Source organism: Denticeps clupeoides, chromosome 4 (genome assembly GCF_900700375.1).
Source record: "Denticeps clupeoides chromosome 4, fDenClu1.1, whole genome shotgun sequence".
Classification (NCBI taxonomy): domain Eukaryota; kingdom Metazoa; phylum Chordata; class Actinopteri; order Clupeiformes; family Denticipitidae; genus Denticeps; species Denticeps clupeoides.
Window position 1 is genome coordinate 32,740,471 of NC_041710.1, and position 15,241 is coordinate 32,755,711.

General features: G+C 43.8%; 2 protein-coding genes across 2 annotated transcripts; one reads left to right on the plus strand and one right to left on the minus strand.

The window, feature by feature from the left end:
- Positions 1–1,386: 1,386 nt before the first annotated feature.
- On the plus strand, positions 1,387–3,243 carry rpp38 (ribonuclease P/MRP 38 subunit). The gene is made up of 2 exons (XM_028978574.1): positions 1,387–1,443; positions 1,630–3,243. Exon 2 carries the CDS (start codon positions 1,646–1,648, stop codon positions 2,321–2,323), a length of 678 nt encoding a protein of 225 aa, XP_028834407.1. The 5' UTR covers positions 1,387–1,443; positions 1,630–1,645; the 3' UTR covers positions 2,324–3,243.
- Positions 2,478–12,496, minus strand: nmt2 (N-myristoyltransferase 2). The gene is made up of 13 exons (XM_028978573.1): positions 12,311–12,496; positions 10,302–10,419; positions 7,748–7,892; positions 7,469–7,587; positions 7,297–7,388; positions 6,701–6,817; positions 5,824–5,994; positions 5,631–5,739; positions 5,271–5,441; positions 4,118–4,285; positions 3,832–3,969; positions 2,781–3,636; positions 2,478–2,681 (listed from the first exon to the last, which is right to left on the minus strand). Exons 1-12 carry the CDS (start codon positions 12,421–12,423, stop codon positions 3,616–3,618), a joined length of 1,482 nt encoding a protein of 493 aa, XP_028834406.1. The 5' UTR covers positions 12,424–12,496; the 3' UTR covers positions 2,478–2,681; positions 2,781–3,615.
- Between the last annotated feature and the right edge of the window lie 2,745 nt (positions 12,497–15,241).

Sequence of the window (15,241 nt, forward strand, 5' to 3'; positions counted from 1 at the left end):
GCCCCCAATTCTACGTACATGGTTTAAAAGGCGTGCTTTTCAAGCTGTAGCACCAAGACATTGGAGTAATATTGAGCTGTGTCCACCCTCTCATTCAAAAAGCAGGTAAAAATATTTCTGTTCAAACTGGTCTTTCAACAGATCTCAGGAGTGATGTTCAATTGTCTTTTATTGTTATTTTATGTTTTCTCTTTAAGTGTCCATCTGTCAGCTTTGTTGTAGTGCACCTTGTGTCTCTGAATGGCGCCTTATAAATAAACTTTACTTACTTGCAGCCACTACAATATGTTGGGGGAATAGCATGCTGCATAATTAGTGTGGAATGTGTCAGGAATGCAGTGTGCAAAACATTACTGAAAACAATACTGAATTAGCTGGAATAAGTCACATGAAATCAGCTTCCAGTCTTATGGTCACATGAACAAAAACTGAAAACTGCCTCACGTTTAGAATGCATCAATAAACGTAATATTTTGCAACCAGGGTCCAAGGATGGGCTCAATCACGACCGTGAGTAACAAGACTAAGCTGTTATGCACACCTATGTGGGACCTCTTTGTCTTCAGGCATTTCTGGGTGCCACCTAAGGGTCCAGTTAAAGTAATCTTCAGGTGGTTGTCACATGTGCATCCTGACAGGGTTTCTCACAGATCTTCAGTAGAAGTTCGAAATTTACATTTACGGCATTTATCATACAGCCAGTATCCAGTAGTTACAGCAACAGTACCCCAGGAGACACTCAGGGTTAAGTGACTTGCTCAGGGACACAATGGTAGTAAGTGGCCTATGAACCAGAAGACCCAGGTTCAAACCCCACTTACTACCATTGTGTCCCTGAGCAAGACACTTAACCCTGAGTGTCTCCTGGGGGACTGGTGCTGTAACTACTGATTGTACGTCGCTCTGATTAAGGGCGTCTGATAAATGCTGTAAATGTAAATGTAAATGGGGTTTGAACTTGGGACTTCTGGTTTATAGGTGAGTGTGTTACACACTAGGCTACTACCACCCTCAATAGTACATTTAAATTGGTTATATAAATTATCAGCACCCTATGTCTAATTTATAAGTGCAAATCAAACACACTAATTTATTAATATTAGCAGTAAATAATTAGTCACATATGTCAATTATTTTGCATAAAGACAATATTGACCATGAAATGTTGCATCTGATTCTTAGAAGACAGATTTTGGTAACTGTCTTAAAAGTTGAGATTGATGAATATCATGGTATGTGTCAGGTGAGTCAGGGCGGCATGCAGAGTCGTGGGTGAAAAGAGTCGTGACCTGGAGTCTCCTCCATGATACTGGTAGTCACGTCAGCGGAGAACTAGTGGAACTTGCCTGTGATGTCACGTGGTCCAGTGTTTCATAAAGTTTTAGGATTCAAAACAAACATGGCGGCGCCGTGACAGCATGCTACATGTGTAAACTGCTGCGAGTAGGTTTCAACGGGGCACTGTCCCCGAATAAAGCACCGTTTTCTTTTTTTTTTTAGATTCGGCTACATCGTTAAAATATGATGGTATTTGCCCGACATGGCGCACGAAGCCAGAAAGACCGCTGACTAGCAATCTTGGTAACCGTATTACTTTAAGGCTACTGACGTTTGAACTGTTTTTGGCAGCTAGACGCCGGAGAGAATGGCGAGCCAAGTGACAAATGCGAAGAAAAGGAAGAACAAGGCGGCACCCGTGAAAACGTCTTTGAACAGCCCGTACGAGTACCACTGGAGCCCGCCTGACAGAGACGACGCGCATTTCATCTTAAACAAGCTGAAGGAGAAAATGGCACAGCTCGGGTTTCGCAAGAGGGAGACCAGGGACAAAACTCCGAGGGCGCAGAGGTCCGCGGAGGACCAGGAGACGCCATGCCGGGACGATCGGACGGAGTCCGGCTGGACCGACGAGGCAGCGCGGCGACAACTGGCCATCGGTATAAACGAGGTCACCAAAGGGCTGGAACGGAACGAACTCCGCCTGGTTCTGGTCTGTAACTCGGTCAAACCCCCTCACATGACCCAGCACCTGATCCCCCTGAGCGAGAGCCGGGCGGTGCCCGCCTGCCAGCTGCCCCGGCTCAGCAGCAGCCTGGCCGGCCCGCTCGGCCTCCGCTGCGTCCTGGCGCTGGGCTTCAGACTCGGGCCGTCCGTGTTCGCCGACGTGGTGGAGACCATCGCCCCCCGGGTGCCCGTCCAGGGGGTGTCGTGGCTCCCCCGCGCGGCCGAGCTGCGGCCGCTGAAGGTGAAGAAGATCGTCCCGAATCCCGACAAAGTTCGGAAACCGAAAAAAAAACGCGGAGCACGGGCGGCGCTTTCATAACTGTGCAGAATTTATTCAGTTCAGATTCATGCTGGTAAAGTCAGACGTTTACTGTACACTTCATATCAGGATGATCGTTTTGACATGGATTTCTTCCAAGGGGTGGGGTGGGGTTCAATAAAAAGCGGTTTCAAAAAGTGAAAGCTCTGTATCATTTTAAAAACTACACATTTATTATTAAAAAACATTCCTTTCTCAAATAAGGCAAGTCTTCGAAGGTCCAGATCTGCACCTTCATGCACATTTCAGACATCGCAGGGTTCAATGACCGCATCACAGGAAGTCTCTGTGGGGACATCAGTGACCCAGGACCTGTTCAAACATCTGAGCTTCGAGTTCCTGCTGACTGGCCGGTCTCCTGTAACCATCATCCAGAACATTCCTTCAGACGTGGTCACAAGCCAATCACAGAAGCACAACAACTTTAAATGTGTCTGTCCCAGTCCTGGGGACCTACCCAGTTTTGGGTGCCGAGTTGCCCAGCATTCCTGAAAACCTTTTACATGATCTGGTGACCTGGACCAGGTGGACAGTGGACCAGGACCGCTCACTGAGGAGCTACACAGTCAGGAGGGTAAAATCCAGATATCAGCTTCATTTCCCACAGACAACTTCCAGCAATAATTTTCAAAAGGAACATTGAAGAGAACAAACGCAGGAAATTAAACCTAAAGGTACCTGTGAGCTTTTTGCTCATTTAATAACACGTTGTGCTTCAAAATCGCAAAATACATTCTTCATGTAATGTTCCCAGGTTACTTATTCCCCCACCCCACAGTCTTTATACACACTGCCGACAAAACCCACCCATCCCATCCCACCGGGCTGACCTGTCACAACACGAGAAATACCCGGCTTTGAGCAGATGTACGTGCTCTGTGCACGTTTGTCTGTCTCTTCAAGCAGCAAAGGACCATATCAGTACAAAAGAATGTGAACATAATGAGACAAAGCCACCCTGTCAGGCACACAAGTCTACTTCCACCGGTCTGGGCAGCAGGTCTTCCGTGTCTGACTGTAAGCATGAATGTATGTGTGTACATGTGCTGTGGAAAAAGAACGAATGGATTAAACTATTTATAATCCATGTATGTGTGTGTGAGTGTGTGTAAGGGTCATTCTGAAATGGACGGTGCCTTTCACATTGTGGAGATGAAGATGGAGAGAGTGTGACCGCTCTCTGTCTATGGAAAACGAGCAGCTCCACTCAGTCTCTGCTTGGGCTCTTCTGTTGGATTCACGTTCGTTCCTCAGCGGCTGGATGTTGAGGGAGGGAAGCGCTGAAGGACAAGTTACTGCAGAACCAACCCGACCTGCGGAGGACAGCAACATTTAAGTAACTTGGGACCACAACTACACCCTGTTACAAAATAGCACAATTTATAACAACAAAGCATTAGCATTTATTAGCAGTTCAATGGGTCATGGTTCAGTATTCCATGCTCAGGGGGTGTTATTAACGTCCAATTTGGCACCCCTACATTTAACCAAACGATGAACCACTCCACCTTCTCTGGCTCCATAGGGGGGCATTTCCAGTTGTACAGATAATACTGTAGGTTTCCATCGCCAATGCCGAACTTCAGCTTTTCCAGGAAGGTCTTGTTCTCCATCAAATCAAGTGCATTGAACACATCAAAGCCTTTCTGTTCAAACAGAAAAATTAGTAGAATAGATTTTATATGTTGATGTTTTGTAGGCATTATAATACTGCATTATAAGGTCAACAGAATTATCATGTTGCACAGACATTAAATTAAATTTGCTGCAGCGTGGGATCTGTTCGTGCTCTACCTGTTTGGCCAGTATCAGTGCATCGCTCATGAGGTCAATGAGGGCTGTCTGTGTGTGTACATTGTAGAAAGAGTAGGCCGCCTTTAGACTCTTGTGCTGAGGGTGGTGCATCACTGTTGATGGAAGGGTGTAGAAACTAATGAAATCCGTCAAAGCTCCATCAGAGTCCTGTAGCAAAAGAATGGCAATAAGACAAGAGGTGTTTACACCAGGGGTGTCCAAACTACCACCCGCTGGCCAACTGCGCAGCAAATTCTAAAAATGTAATGGAATACGTCCTACACATACCATTTGTTCTCTACTGTATTGTACTTCTTAGTTTCAACACAAGATGGTGCTACTTAATAGCAAGTATCGGGCAGGGGGGTGAGTAACAGATGATTAAACATGCTATTATTTTGCTGGCAAACGAAATGAATAAAGAAAATCAACAAGTTGTTAATGCAAGAAAATTAATGTATTTATTAACCGTAATTATGTGATTATATTGGGGGGTTATATTGGCTGGATTCAGGGGGTTAAGGAGTCAAGACCCCCTTAATTCCCTGCAAATTACGCCTATGGACAACACTAGAAAACCAAGCACATGAGCCAATATCCCTCACCTCTAGTGGGTAGCCCAGAGATCCATATATTACAATATTAGAATTCTATTAGAATTCAGATCTGATAACCTCCGTCTTCATTTAGGGTTGGGATCATCTCTGCCTCTTAAAAACTGTGCCAGTCTGATGACAATGTCATGTATGTAGATAAAGAATAATGATGATCCTAAAATTGAGTCCCAAGGTTCTCCAGGATGGACACAGATCTAAAGTGTCAACACAATCTGCCACAATGTTGCAGACACACCACACGATTTAACCACACTTTTTGTCCTGCTGGTCTCTTTGAAAAAAGGGTCCAAGTGTCCTACCTTTCAAGTATACCCCTTGACACTCCTCAGCTACTCTATACATACTCATCCACAAAACATTTGCATCTTGTCAGTAAACCTGAACTGTCTCTCCCACAGCACGGTTGTTGTCACATTTAATCTCCTTATCTCAGCTAACTTCGACATCCACGCTGTGCCACACACCAGGCTACTTCTATTATTGCTGCATATATTACTGTACATATAGAAACTGGATGCCTTAAGTTTGATGAGTACCTCCACCACATAAGTGTCTATGATGTTTTCCTGGGGAAGGAACCAGTGGTGCACCTCCTCTTCTCTCATAATGGGCCTCAGGTGGAACTGACCGAGATGCTTCTGCAGTAGCATCGTCAACTGGTGGACATCCTCCTTGACCATTTTCCTCAGACCTGAGGTACGGATGGTCTACACAGCAGAGGGAGAGGAGTGTGTAAATATACAACAGATTCAACAAACGCTAGATTCTACCCAGAACTTACTGACTGTTCCCTAGTTGAGGAGTAGCCAAATAATATATATTTTACAGTGATTGGATCATAAATGCATCATAAATGAGCTCTTCCTGAAATCACTGGCATTTTGCTGTGTCCTCACATCTGGTAATCTGTAGAGCTTCATGGTTCTCTGCAGTGTCATATTTCTGCTAAGGTGAGAGAATTTCACTTCCACCAACTTCCTGGGGTTGAGCGAGCGATGCCAATACCTGCACACACAATTCATAATTCATCATTTATAATGTGGTGTGTAAATGGTGTGTAGATCTGTGTGCTCGAACGTCTGCATGTACCTGCAGGTGGATACAGGCTTTGGTAGAACCACTCCTGCAGTGTAGACTGCCTGAAATATTCCCTCCAGGTTGACACGCCGTGTGATCTCACGGATCAGAACTGGAGCGACACGCTTTGAGCGCAACTTCTTATGCACACAGAGGAAGTTGATCTCCACCATTCTCTTCAGCCTGAGAGAGAGAGAAGACACAGAAAGACATTTATGCTTGCACTGTTATATATATAAAAAAAAAATATATAAATAATAAAAAAAAAAATATATATTGTAGTATTTCTGGACAATTAACATACAGTGGGTATAGAAAGTATTCAGACCCCCTTAATGTTTTCACACTGTTATATTGCAGCCATTTGCAAATATCAATTAAGTTCTTTTTTCCCCTCATTAATGTACACACAGAACCCCATATTAACAGAAAAAAATAAATAAATTACTGCCATTTTTGCAGATTTATTAAGAAAGAAAAACTGAAATATCAGTTTCAATCTCTTTAGAGACCTAAAAATTGCTGTCAATTTACAGCATTTATTAGACACCCTTAACCAGAGCGACTTACAATTCATAGTTATTCATAGGCAAGTGTGTTACCCACTAGGTTACTACCACCGTTTACCATCCAACCTGCCAGACCTGGAGAGGATCTGCAAGGAGGAATGGCAGAGGATCCCCAAATATAGGTGTGAAAAACTTGTTGCATCTTTGCATAATCATGGATAAACTTAATTATAAAAGATTTTGGATTATTCATTATTCGTATACATGTTTTCACAGCTTCATCCCTCTTACCATGAGTAGCAATGATAAAGAGAGCACTGTGTGCATGGATATATGTCTGCAGTGTACAGTATATCCATGAATGTTAACTGCCCACTCACGTGTCATAAATTTGGACGTCGGCCGGAATGGCGCTGATGAACCCGACCAGCTTCTTGTTGGATGACACCCTCACCCCGCAGTGCCAATGGGAGAGCCAGCCAGGGGGGCGCAGTGCCCTGAGAAACACAAATTGTCTGATGAAGGAAGGAATTCTGTAAATAAGAGGTGAACTACACATTGTCACCTGAATGTGACAATGCGAGGACAGATCACAAGATCACTAAGCTCCTCTGCAGCCAATAACTTGGACTAGCCAATAACCTGACATACCAAACCAGGGAAGTGTTCTTCTCATATTCACCATTCAAGGCTTTGAGCACTCTGCTCAAGTACTTTATAAAAAGCGCTTTACACATACATCAGGGGTGTCCAAACTATGGCCCGGGACACAGTTTTTAAGGCCCGGGAATCAAGTTTTAAAGTATCCAAGTTTGTAGAGTTTGTAGAAAATCTTTAATCTCATTTATATATTTGTTCAGTATATATTTTTATACATATATAATATACATATTCATATCTCTGAATCAACGTAAACCCACCATTTAGTTTGGTGTGACACACTGCAAACATGCACGTCTGACATTCATACACTTACCATTTCAGGAAGTTGGGGGAGTAGTCGAACCTGAACATATTATCATCATCCTCTACGTAGTTCTCATTCAGTAAGGTATAAAGTTCCTTCAGCTGAGAGGAAGAAAGAGACACATGGCACAGCATCATTTCCACAACCTCTCCCTCCTCCATGTCCTCATGCACACACTCACCACTTCTGCGTTGCTGAGGTCCAGTGTGTCCCACATGAAGCCTTGAGGCAGCGTGTACGGTTCCTGCCTGATGTTCTCCTTGTCCGGCTCAATGGGCCCGTGCGTCGTTACAACCTCATCTGAGAGCACACGGCAAGATAAACCCGCAGCAATCCCACAATGCACCAGCCAACAACTTGCAGCAGCTCGATAGTCATTCAACAACTCTTGCCGAGCAGAGCTCGAGTCTCCCAGATCCCGGTGGCACCCACTGTGAGGGTGTGTGTTGGTGGAACTCACCGAGTTTGGGCACAGGCTGTGTGTCCCAGAACTGGTACTTGTGCTTGCTGGCCTCGTCGATGTTTTTGGCCGGACCCTGGCATGTACTCAGCAGCTCCATCGCTCTCTGGATGTCCTGCAGCTTCTGCATGGGGATTGGTGGGTTCTGCTGAAGAAAAGTGCCAGACAGACTTGGTTTTACACAGGAACGGTAAGAGGAACTAGGAAAGAAAAAGTAGGATGACATCAGCAGTCATTTATATATATATCTTTCTTTGTGTGAGAGAAATGACTTAAAATATGAAACCGCTCCAAGTAATCCTGAATGCCACAAGGGGAGAAAATGTAGATATTTTCAAAGGGGCTTCATTTTAACCACTAGTTTGAAGATGTCAATGTGATAATTATACATTTAATTCGAAAATCTAAATTATAACAAAATTATACATCTATTACACAAAATTAAAAACCCATGAGGAGTCCTAAAGGAAAAGTATTTCATCTGAGGAGCTAAATGACAAGACGCAAAAGAATATAAGAACACAAAGGTGATGCTTTTTGATGCTAGGACCAGAATCATGGGGCTGTTTTGCTGCAAGGGGTCCCCTTCAACATCACCTCTTGGACACAATCAGGTTCCAACAGAAAAATAACCCTAAACACTCATCAGAAAGGCAAATGTTTAGCTTTGACCTCACACCTATTGAAAATTTGTAAAAGCCAGAAGAAAAATGAATTATGCCATAAGCTTGTTACTGCCAAACATGTCTTTGTCAGGGTGTAACTTGCTAATGGACATTCAGCCAAATACCAGTCTGGGTGTATGTATAGTTTTTGCCCTGTGTAGATTAATAAATCCACACTTTAGCAAATTCATGGGTGCAGCTGCCAGAGTTCATGCCAGGACACTGGCCTCTGTGCCAGGAGATGCAATTATTCAACCGCAGAAAAACAAAAAAGTTCAAAAGAAATCACAGAAAGCCAACAAACCTTGGACAACGTACAGTGAAATGCACTGATTCCACTGATGATGAGACAATAAAAAAATATAAGCGCACACACTCATACAAAACATGTTTATTTACTCAGTTATGTAAAAGGAACAAATACCTAATAGTACGTACATACATTCAAGATGAATATCTTTGGATGGTTTACATTTTTGTTAAAAAGTAATTAATTAAATTTACAGCACATTATTTTATGATTACATTTCATGCATTTTATTTCATTACGAGCTGCCAGTGCCATCTGGTGGAAACATTAACTTGCAAATTCATGGACTGAGAAATAACCTCACACAAGCTCGTCTGAATTGGAAACTCGCATTTGTGCTTTGCACAGTCTGAAAATTTTGTATTTTAAAATACTAATTCACAGATAAATACAGACAAAAAAAAAACTATTCGTTTGTTTCCCCTCGTTAACATGACACCATCTCTTTTGAAGCCCTGCATTCCCAGCATACATCTGTTAATATTAACATTCACTTTATCTAACAAGATACCAAAGTAGGAAGTGAAACACAGTCTGCTTAGTTCCTGGACTGCATGAAGAGATGGTATCTAAGTGCTAAGGCAGAGAAAAGTCTTGTCTAGTGTTCTCTTCCAGTTGTGCTTGGAGAGACGTCAGTGTAACAGGAGTGTTCACCGCTGTGGAATTAAAATGCTGATTATCTGCATGTCGGGGTTGGTAGAGATCCCGTTGATCCCGGACATAGCCGGGGTATTCGGCCAGTAATAGGAGTGTAGAGAATGGAGGGAAAGGGAGGAGATTACCCCTGCCTTATCAGACTTGGTTTACAAAGATATCACAACATTTTGCCTCTGATTTTCACAAATAATTGCACACCATGCAATGACTTATTTGCTTGCAACTACAATTAAAGATTTGTTTTGTAGTTCATTCTACCAAAAAATATAATCATACTTAATTAATATCCTACACACACAGTATAAAGAAGAGGATTTTTGCACAGAACCTGGGAACACATTAATAAAAATTTTAAAAGATTTTTGTATCTCTGAGATACAATAATTATGTGTGTGTTTGTGTAAATGCCTTGATGTGAGATTAGTGAACACCTCCCAGGCACTACATCTTAAAAAGCGCAACCAGAAGCGGGCCCCTAGACTGAGTTCCAGACGCAGAGTTACAGGTCTGTGTTCTCCTCTTGTATGCAGCTGGCTGTACGGTCTTTTTCCTTTAACTCCTTCAGTCGATGAAGGCAGAGGAAGACGGACACGTGGAACTGAGTTAATTCACCTGAGTCTTCAACATGCATGCATGTTCTTCACATTTTATGCTATTCCTGGCTCCCTCATCATCTTCACTGCCTTTCACCTCTTCCTTCACTTCCACACTCATCTCTGACTCTCCTCAGAGGGTCCTGGCTCTGCAGTGTACAGAAGAAGACATTAAATATCCTATGCTATCCTAAAATGCTAACTTCTCATTTCTTCCATTCAGGTACAATGTTTGTCACAGAGTAAACATTCATCCATTTTTACACCCAAGCGAAGTTAACACAGCGATCCGTCCCCTGTACGAGCGTGGGACTGGTCAGTAATGTCACCTTTATCTCCTGGGAGTCTGATGCAGAATCGGATTTGGTTCCTCCAGAGCTCAGCTTCTCCTTCTTCCTCTTCTGCTTCTTCTTCTTCTTCTTTGCTCCCAGGTCACCTCCGGGACTCCTGCGACACCCACAGAACATTAAATATGAGCAACAAGAAATGTGATTGTGAATGTCAGGTAGGTCAAAATCTCTTTAAGCAGTCATTTAAAATAAAAAAAGATAAAATAAAATTAATTTTGTGCATGCTAATCAATATTGCACACTGAAGTATACTGAAAACTGAAACCCTTCTTCTAAATCATTTCCCAAATGCAGTGATTTGATAAGTGAAAGTGAAGTGATTGTCATACTCAGCAAGCACAGCACATGGTGACACAACGAAATGTGTCCTCTGTATTTAACCATCACCCTTGGTGAGCATTGGGCAGCCATGACAGGCGCCAGGGGGAGCAGTGTGTGGGGACAGTGCCTTGGCGGCTCGGGACTTGAACTGGCAACCTTCTGATTATGGGTCCGTTTCAGGACCCGCTAGGCCAACCACTGTCATTTGATGCAAAATGTCTAGTTGTGAAGATGTCGGTGACCTGTGCAAACTTCACCTCATTTTCTGGCAGACGAGGATGGCACTAGATTTGGTGGGTTTACAATTCACCGTCAAAGTGATTGAAGAAGCAATGCTTCGCAAGGATTCTTGTTTTTCACCCAGGCGGCCTGGGATCGACTCCCGGTATGGGAATTTATCACATTAGAGGTCAGTGGTGGCCTAGCGAGTAAGGAAACGGTTCGAATCCCAAACCACCAAGACACTGCTGAGGTGCCACTGAGGTGCATCCTGGTCGCCTGTCATGGCTGCCCACTGCTTACCAAGGGTGATGGTTAAAAACAGAGGACACATTTCATTGTGTCACCGTGTACTGTGCTGCAGTGTGGGTGGTAGTGGCCTAGTGGGTAAGACACTCGCCTATGAACCAGAAGACCCAGGTTCAAATCCCACTTACTACCATTGTGTCCCTGAGCAAGACACTTAACCCTAAGTTGCTCCAGGGGGAGACTGTCCCTGTAATTACTGATTGTAAGTCGCTCTGGATAAGGGCATCTGATAAATGCTGTAAATGTAAATGTTTCACAATGACAATCACTTCACTTTCACACTTTTCACACTTTCAAGTGGACCAAACATTGGACTAGTTTAAGGTCTAACAGGCCATTGCACATGCGGACAATTTATAATAAAGTCGCAGGTTATTGTGTTAAAAAGCAGGTGTATATGCAGTCAGGTGACAGGGGAAAGAAAAGGGAAAAAAAAAACGGCCATGGCATCAACTCGCATTCTATTTAAAGGCATTGTTAATGTGTGACGGGAAATACTAATACAAAAAGAAAAACCCAGGAAAGACCGGGCTTGAAGAAACCTTCCCCATCCTACATACATCATCATCATCATGATGGAGTTATCGATCACTGGAGCCTAACTGACGAATAGACAGAGAGAAAAATGGGAGAAGGACCATGTCGCGATTTTCCTGCCACCTCAGACCCAAACCGTGTCGCCTTCGCGCAGAAATGTGTGTGTGTGTGTGTGTGTGTGTGTGTGTCCTGTTGTATTCGTCTGCCTAACAACAGCGGTGCGGCAGTGGCTGTCACAACACTGTCACTTCCGGTGACGTCTCTGTAACACCGGAAGGATGCTCCGCTATCCAGCGTTCATGGCTAACCGTACCGCGCATTAAAAGCCGCGGCCACAGATTAGCGCCGCTGTTGAAATGGCCACAAGGACGCGGTGCGGCGCTTCTCAGGCTCCTGCCGTCGAGCTACGTGCTCGGTGACATGGTCGCCGCGGTCGCAGTCATCTCACCAGACCTCCGCCCTTATTTAGCCACGAGCAGGACCCCCACCGCCCGCTCTCTCTCCACCGCGTCCATTAAAAAGCAATTATGAGGCAGCGACGCGCGAAAGTAATGCCGGGCCGGCAGGTAAAAATGCCCGGCCAGCAAGGAGCGGGGACGTACCCCTGCACGTGCTCGTTCTCCTCCTCGTTGTCGCCGTCGATGCCACATGTGTCCTGGTCGTCCAGCTCCAGGCTTTGCTGGCTGGCCGCGGACTCGCTGTCCTCCGCCATCATGGATGGATGTGTTGCTAGTTGCCTGGCGTCAGTGGCCGCGGAGACGGGCAGGCGTAGGAACCGCAGGCGGGGCTGAAACAGCGCCCCTGGCGGCCGATCGCGGGCCCGCGGCTTTCACTTCTGGTTTGACACCAGTTCAGTTTTTATTTCTGGACAAAAAAATATACTTACCCAGGTTATTTTAATTTATTTAAAACAATGATTAGGTTGAATAAACTGTTACTCCGGGAGGTCTAGTCATTAATCTCTGTTTGAAAAAAAATAGGCAAAAAGTGACTGAGAATTAAGGTTATAAAAGAAGAGTGCAAGTGTAGGGAGTCTAAAATTGAATAAAAAAAACACACCCAGTCAACCGTGTTTATCCCCACGACACAAAAAATCACAAAGAAATACCCCAGCCATCAGAGAGATCCTTCTGCAAACTATTATAAATCTTAAACAGATTGCAGTTTTTCAGACGCTCCCTTCAAAGAGCACTACAACAACATTTACATTCACAGCATTTATCAGATGCCCTTATACAGAGTGACTTACAATCAGTTGTTACAGGGAGAGTCCCCCTGGAGACACTCAGGGTTAAGTGTCTTGCTCAGGGACACAATGGTAGTAAGTGGGGTTTGAACCTGGGTCTTCTGGTTCATAGGTGAGTGTGTTACCCACTAGGCTACTACCACCCTACAACGAGAGTGATAACCAGATAAAGAGTGAGCAACAAAGCACACAAATGCTTTGACAGATATTAGAATAAGTGATGCAAGTTGAGAGCCATGGATTTTAACCAATTAGTTCACCATGTTAGTTCATTTAGTTCATTCATAACAGAAACATTCGTTTACATTCTGTAACAGTTCACCGCAGAATTTCCTTCTTTCCATGAAACAGTGACATGATGTGTGTAGAGAAAGAGACTCTGAGCTGCAATACAATATTGTTCTCCATCTGTAGATTTTTGCTTGTAGGAGATCGGTCATTATTTTACAGAGTTGGGAGACACCCAGGTCTTCTACCACCATCTCTACATTACAACATTATTACCACTTTCACTTTTTAATCTGTATTCTTTGTTTACACTTTTTATTGTTGTGAAGATGAAAACATTTACATTTACAGTTACATTTATGGCATTTATCAGGCGCCCTTATCCAGTAGTTACAGGGACAGAAAAATATCTGGATTCTGAAATTGCTTGTTTTGCTATCAAGAATCTGGTATTTCACTTTACTTTAATGTTGGTTTTTCAAAGTAACACCAGGTTGGATCACTGTAATCCAAATACAGACATTCTACAGCACACGTCTCACAAAAAAAGCCCTCTGCATAGCAGCCGATCCCACTCACCCAATGCAAACCTTCTTCAGACTGCTGTCATCAGGGAGGAGACTTCAGGACCAGCAGACTGAAGGACAGCTTCACCCATCAGGCTGTCAGGAAGCTCAACTCTCTCCCGGCTCTGCCCCCACTTCCCTCACTCGCCTCTTCCGCTCCACAAACTCTCTGAACTCTAACACAAACACAAACACACACACAAACTGACCGTGCACCAGTCACTCTGTGCAACTACCTCACTTTGTCACTTTTACACTTACAAGCTCTGTTGCACTACATGGTTTGCACTCTCCACCATGTGCCCTTATTTGTATATTGTTTTTAAAAATTGTATTTATACCTTTGTATTTAATGTTACTTGTAAGCACCAGGGGTCTGAGAATAACGAAATTTCAATTCTCTGCATGTCCTGTACATGTGACAATAAAGCTGACTTTGACAAAATCCGGTTTGCTAGTACTTTAAATTGAACCCACGGTGTGTATATAAAGAAGAACTGGCAGACCAAAAATACCAGTAACAGAATTTAAATGAAGTGTCATTTGTCATTGTAAAAAACAGCACATGGTGACGCAACGAAATGTGCACTCTGCATTTAACCCATTACCTTAGTGAGCAGTGGGCAGCCATGACAGGCGCCCGGGGAGCAGTGTGTGTTGCACCTTACAGCAGGAACTACGGCAACAAGTACTTGAAGATATTCAAGCATGCAACAGCATAAATCAAGTACCACAATCAGACTAATGTTGGTAAAGGAGAGTATGACCGTGAACTTATCGTACAGGGTCCCATTTCAGAGGAACAGTGTCATCAATATGTACAGGTTACTGTCCTTTACATTTACAGTACTGAATGGGTCCAGTCCGGCCAAAGCTGAATACATGTACCATTGGATCAGAACCACACAGATATTCAGAAAGCTACTGTTTGGTTCTGTTTGTGTAGTAGTGTTGTTGTGTGTTTTGTTTAATGTTATCCAGAATATGTATTTTTAATACAGAGAATCTGCAACATGGATGGAGCTGCTCAGCCTCGTGACTTTTTTTACATTGACAAGGTTGGATTCAACCTTAGCAAAACTTGATGGCAGGGATGTAATATTATTGGGAAATGTCACATGGGAAATGTGTCACCATAAGCCTTCGAGGTCTATTGCACCATTATTCCAAACTGAGTCCATATAATACGCAACACATAATCATAATTTGTATAGGACAGAACAGAGCATCCCAGGTTAGTTGATGTCTGGGATAATGCTAGTTTCCATTGAACTGAATGTAAAGTGATTGTTGCTGTGAAACACTGCAGCTTAGCACACCGTGACACAACACACTGTGTCCTCTGCTTTAACCATCACCCTTGGTGAGCAGTGGGCAGCCACGACAGGCGCCCGGGGAGCAGTGTGTGGGGAAAGTGCTTTGCTACGTGGCACCAATGTTGATGAGATACTATAGCCAGACCACTACAGATGTAGGATCCAATTGTGTTTTTC

Coding starts and splice junctions, on each gene's coding strand:
- rpp38 (XM_028978574.1), top strand. CDS start 1,646: ATGGCGAGCCAAGTGACAAATGCGAAGAAAAGGAAGAACAAGGCGGCA.
- nmt2 (XM_028978573.1), bottom strand. CDS start 12,423: ATGATGGCGGAGGACAGCGAGTCCGCGGCCAGCCAGCAAAGCCTGGAG. Junction 7,893..10,301: donor CAGACTCCCAGGAGATAAAG/GTGACATTACTG, acceptor TTTCTTCAGCAG/AACCCACCAATCCCCATGCA. Junction 5,442..5,630: donor AGCTCTACAGATTACCAGAT/GTGAGGACACAG, acceptor TCTGCTGTGTAG/ACCATCCGTACCTCAGGTCT.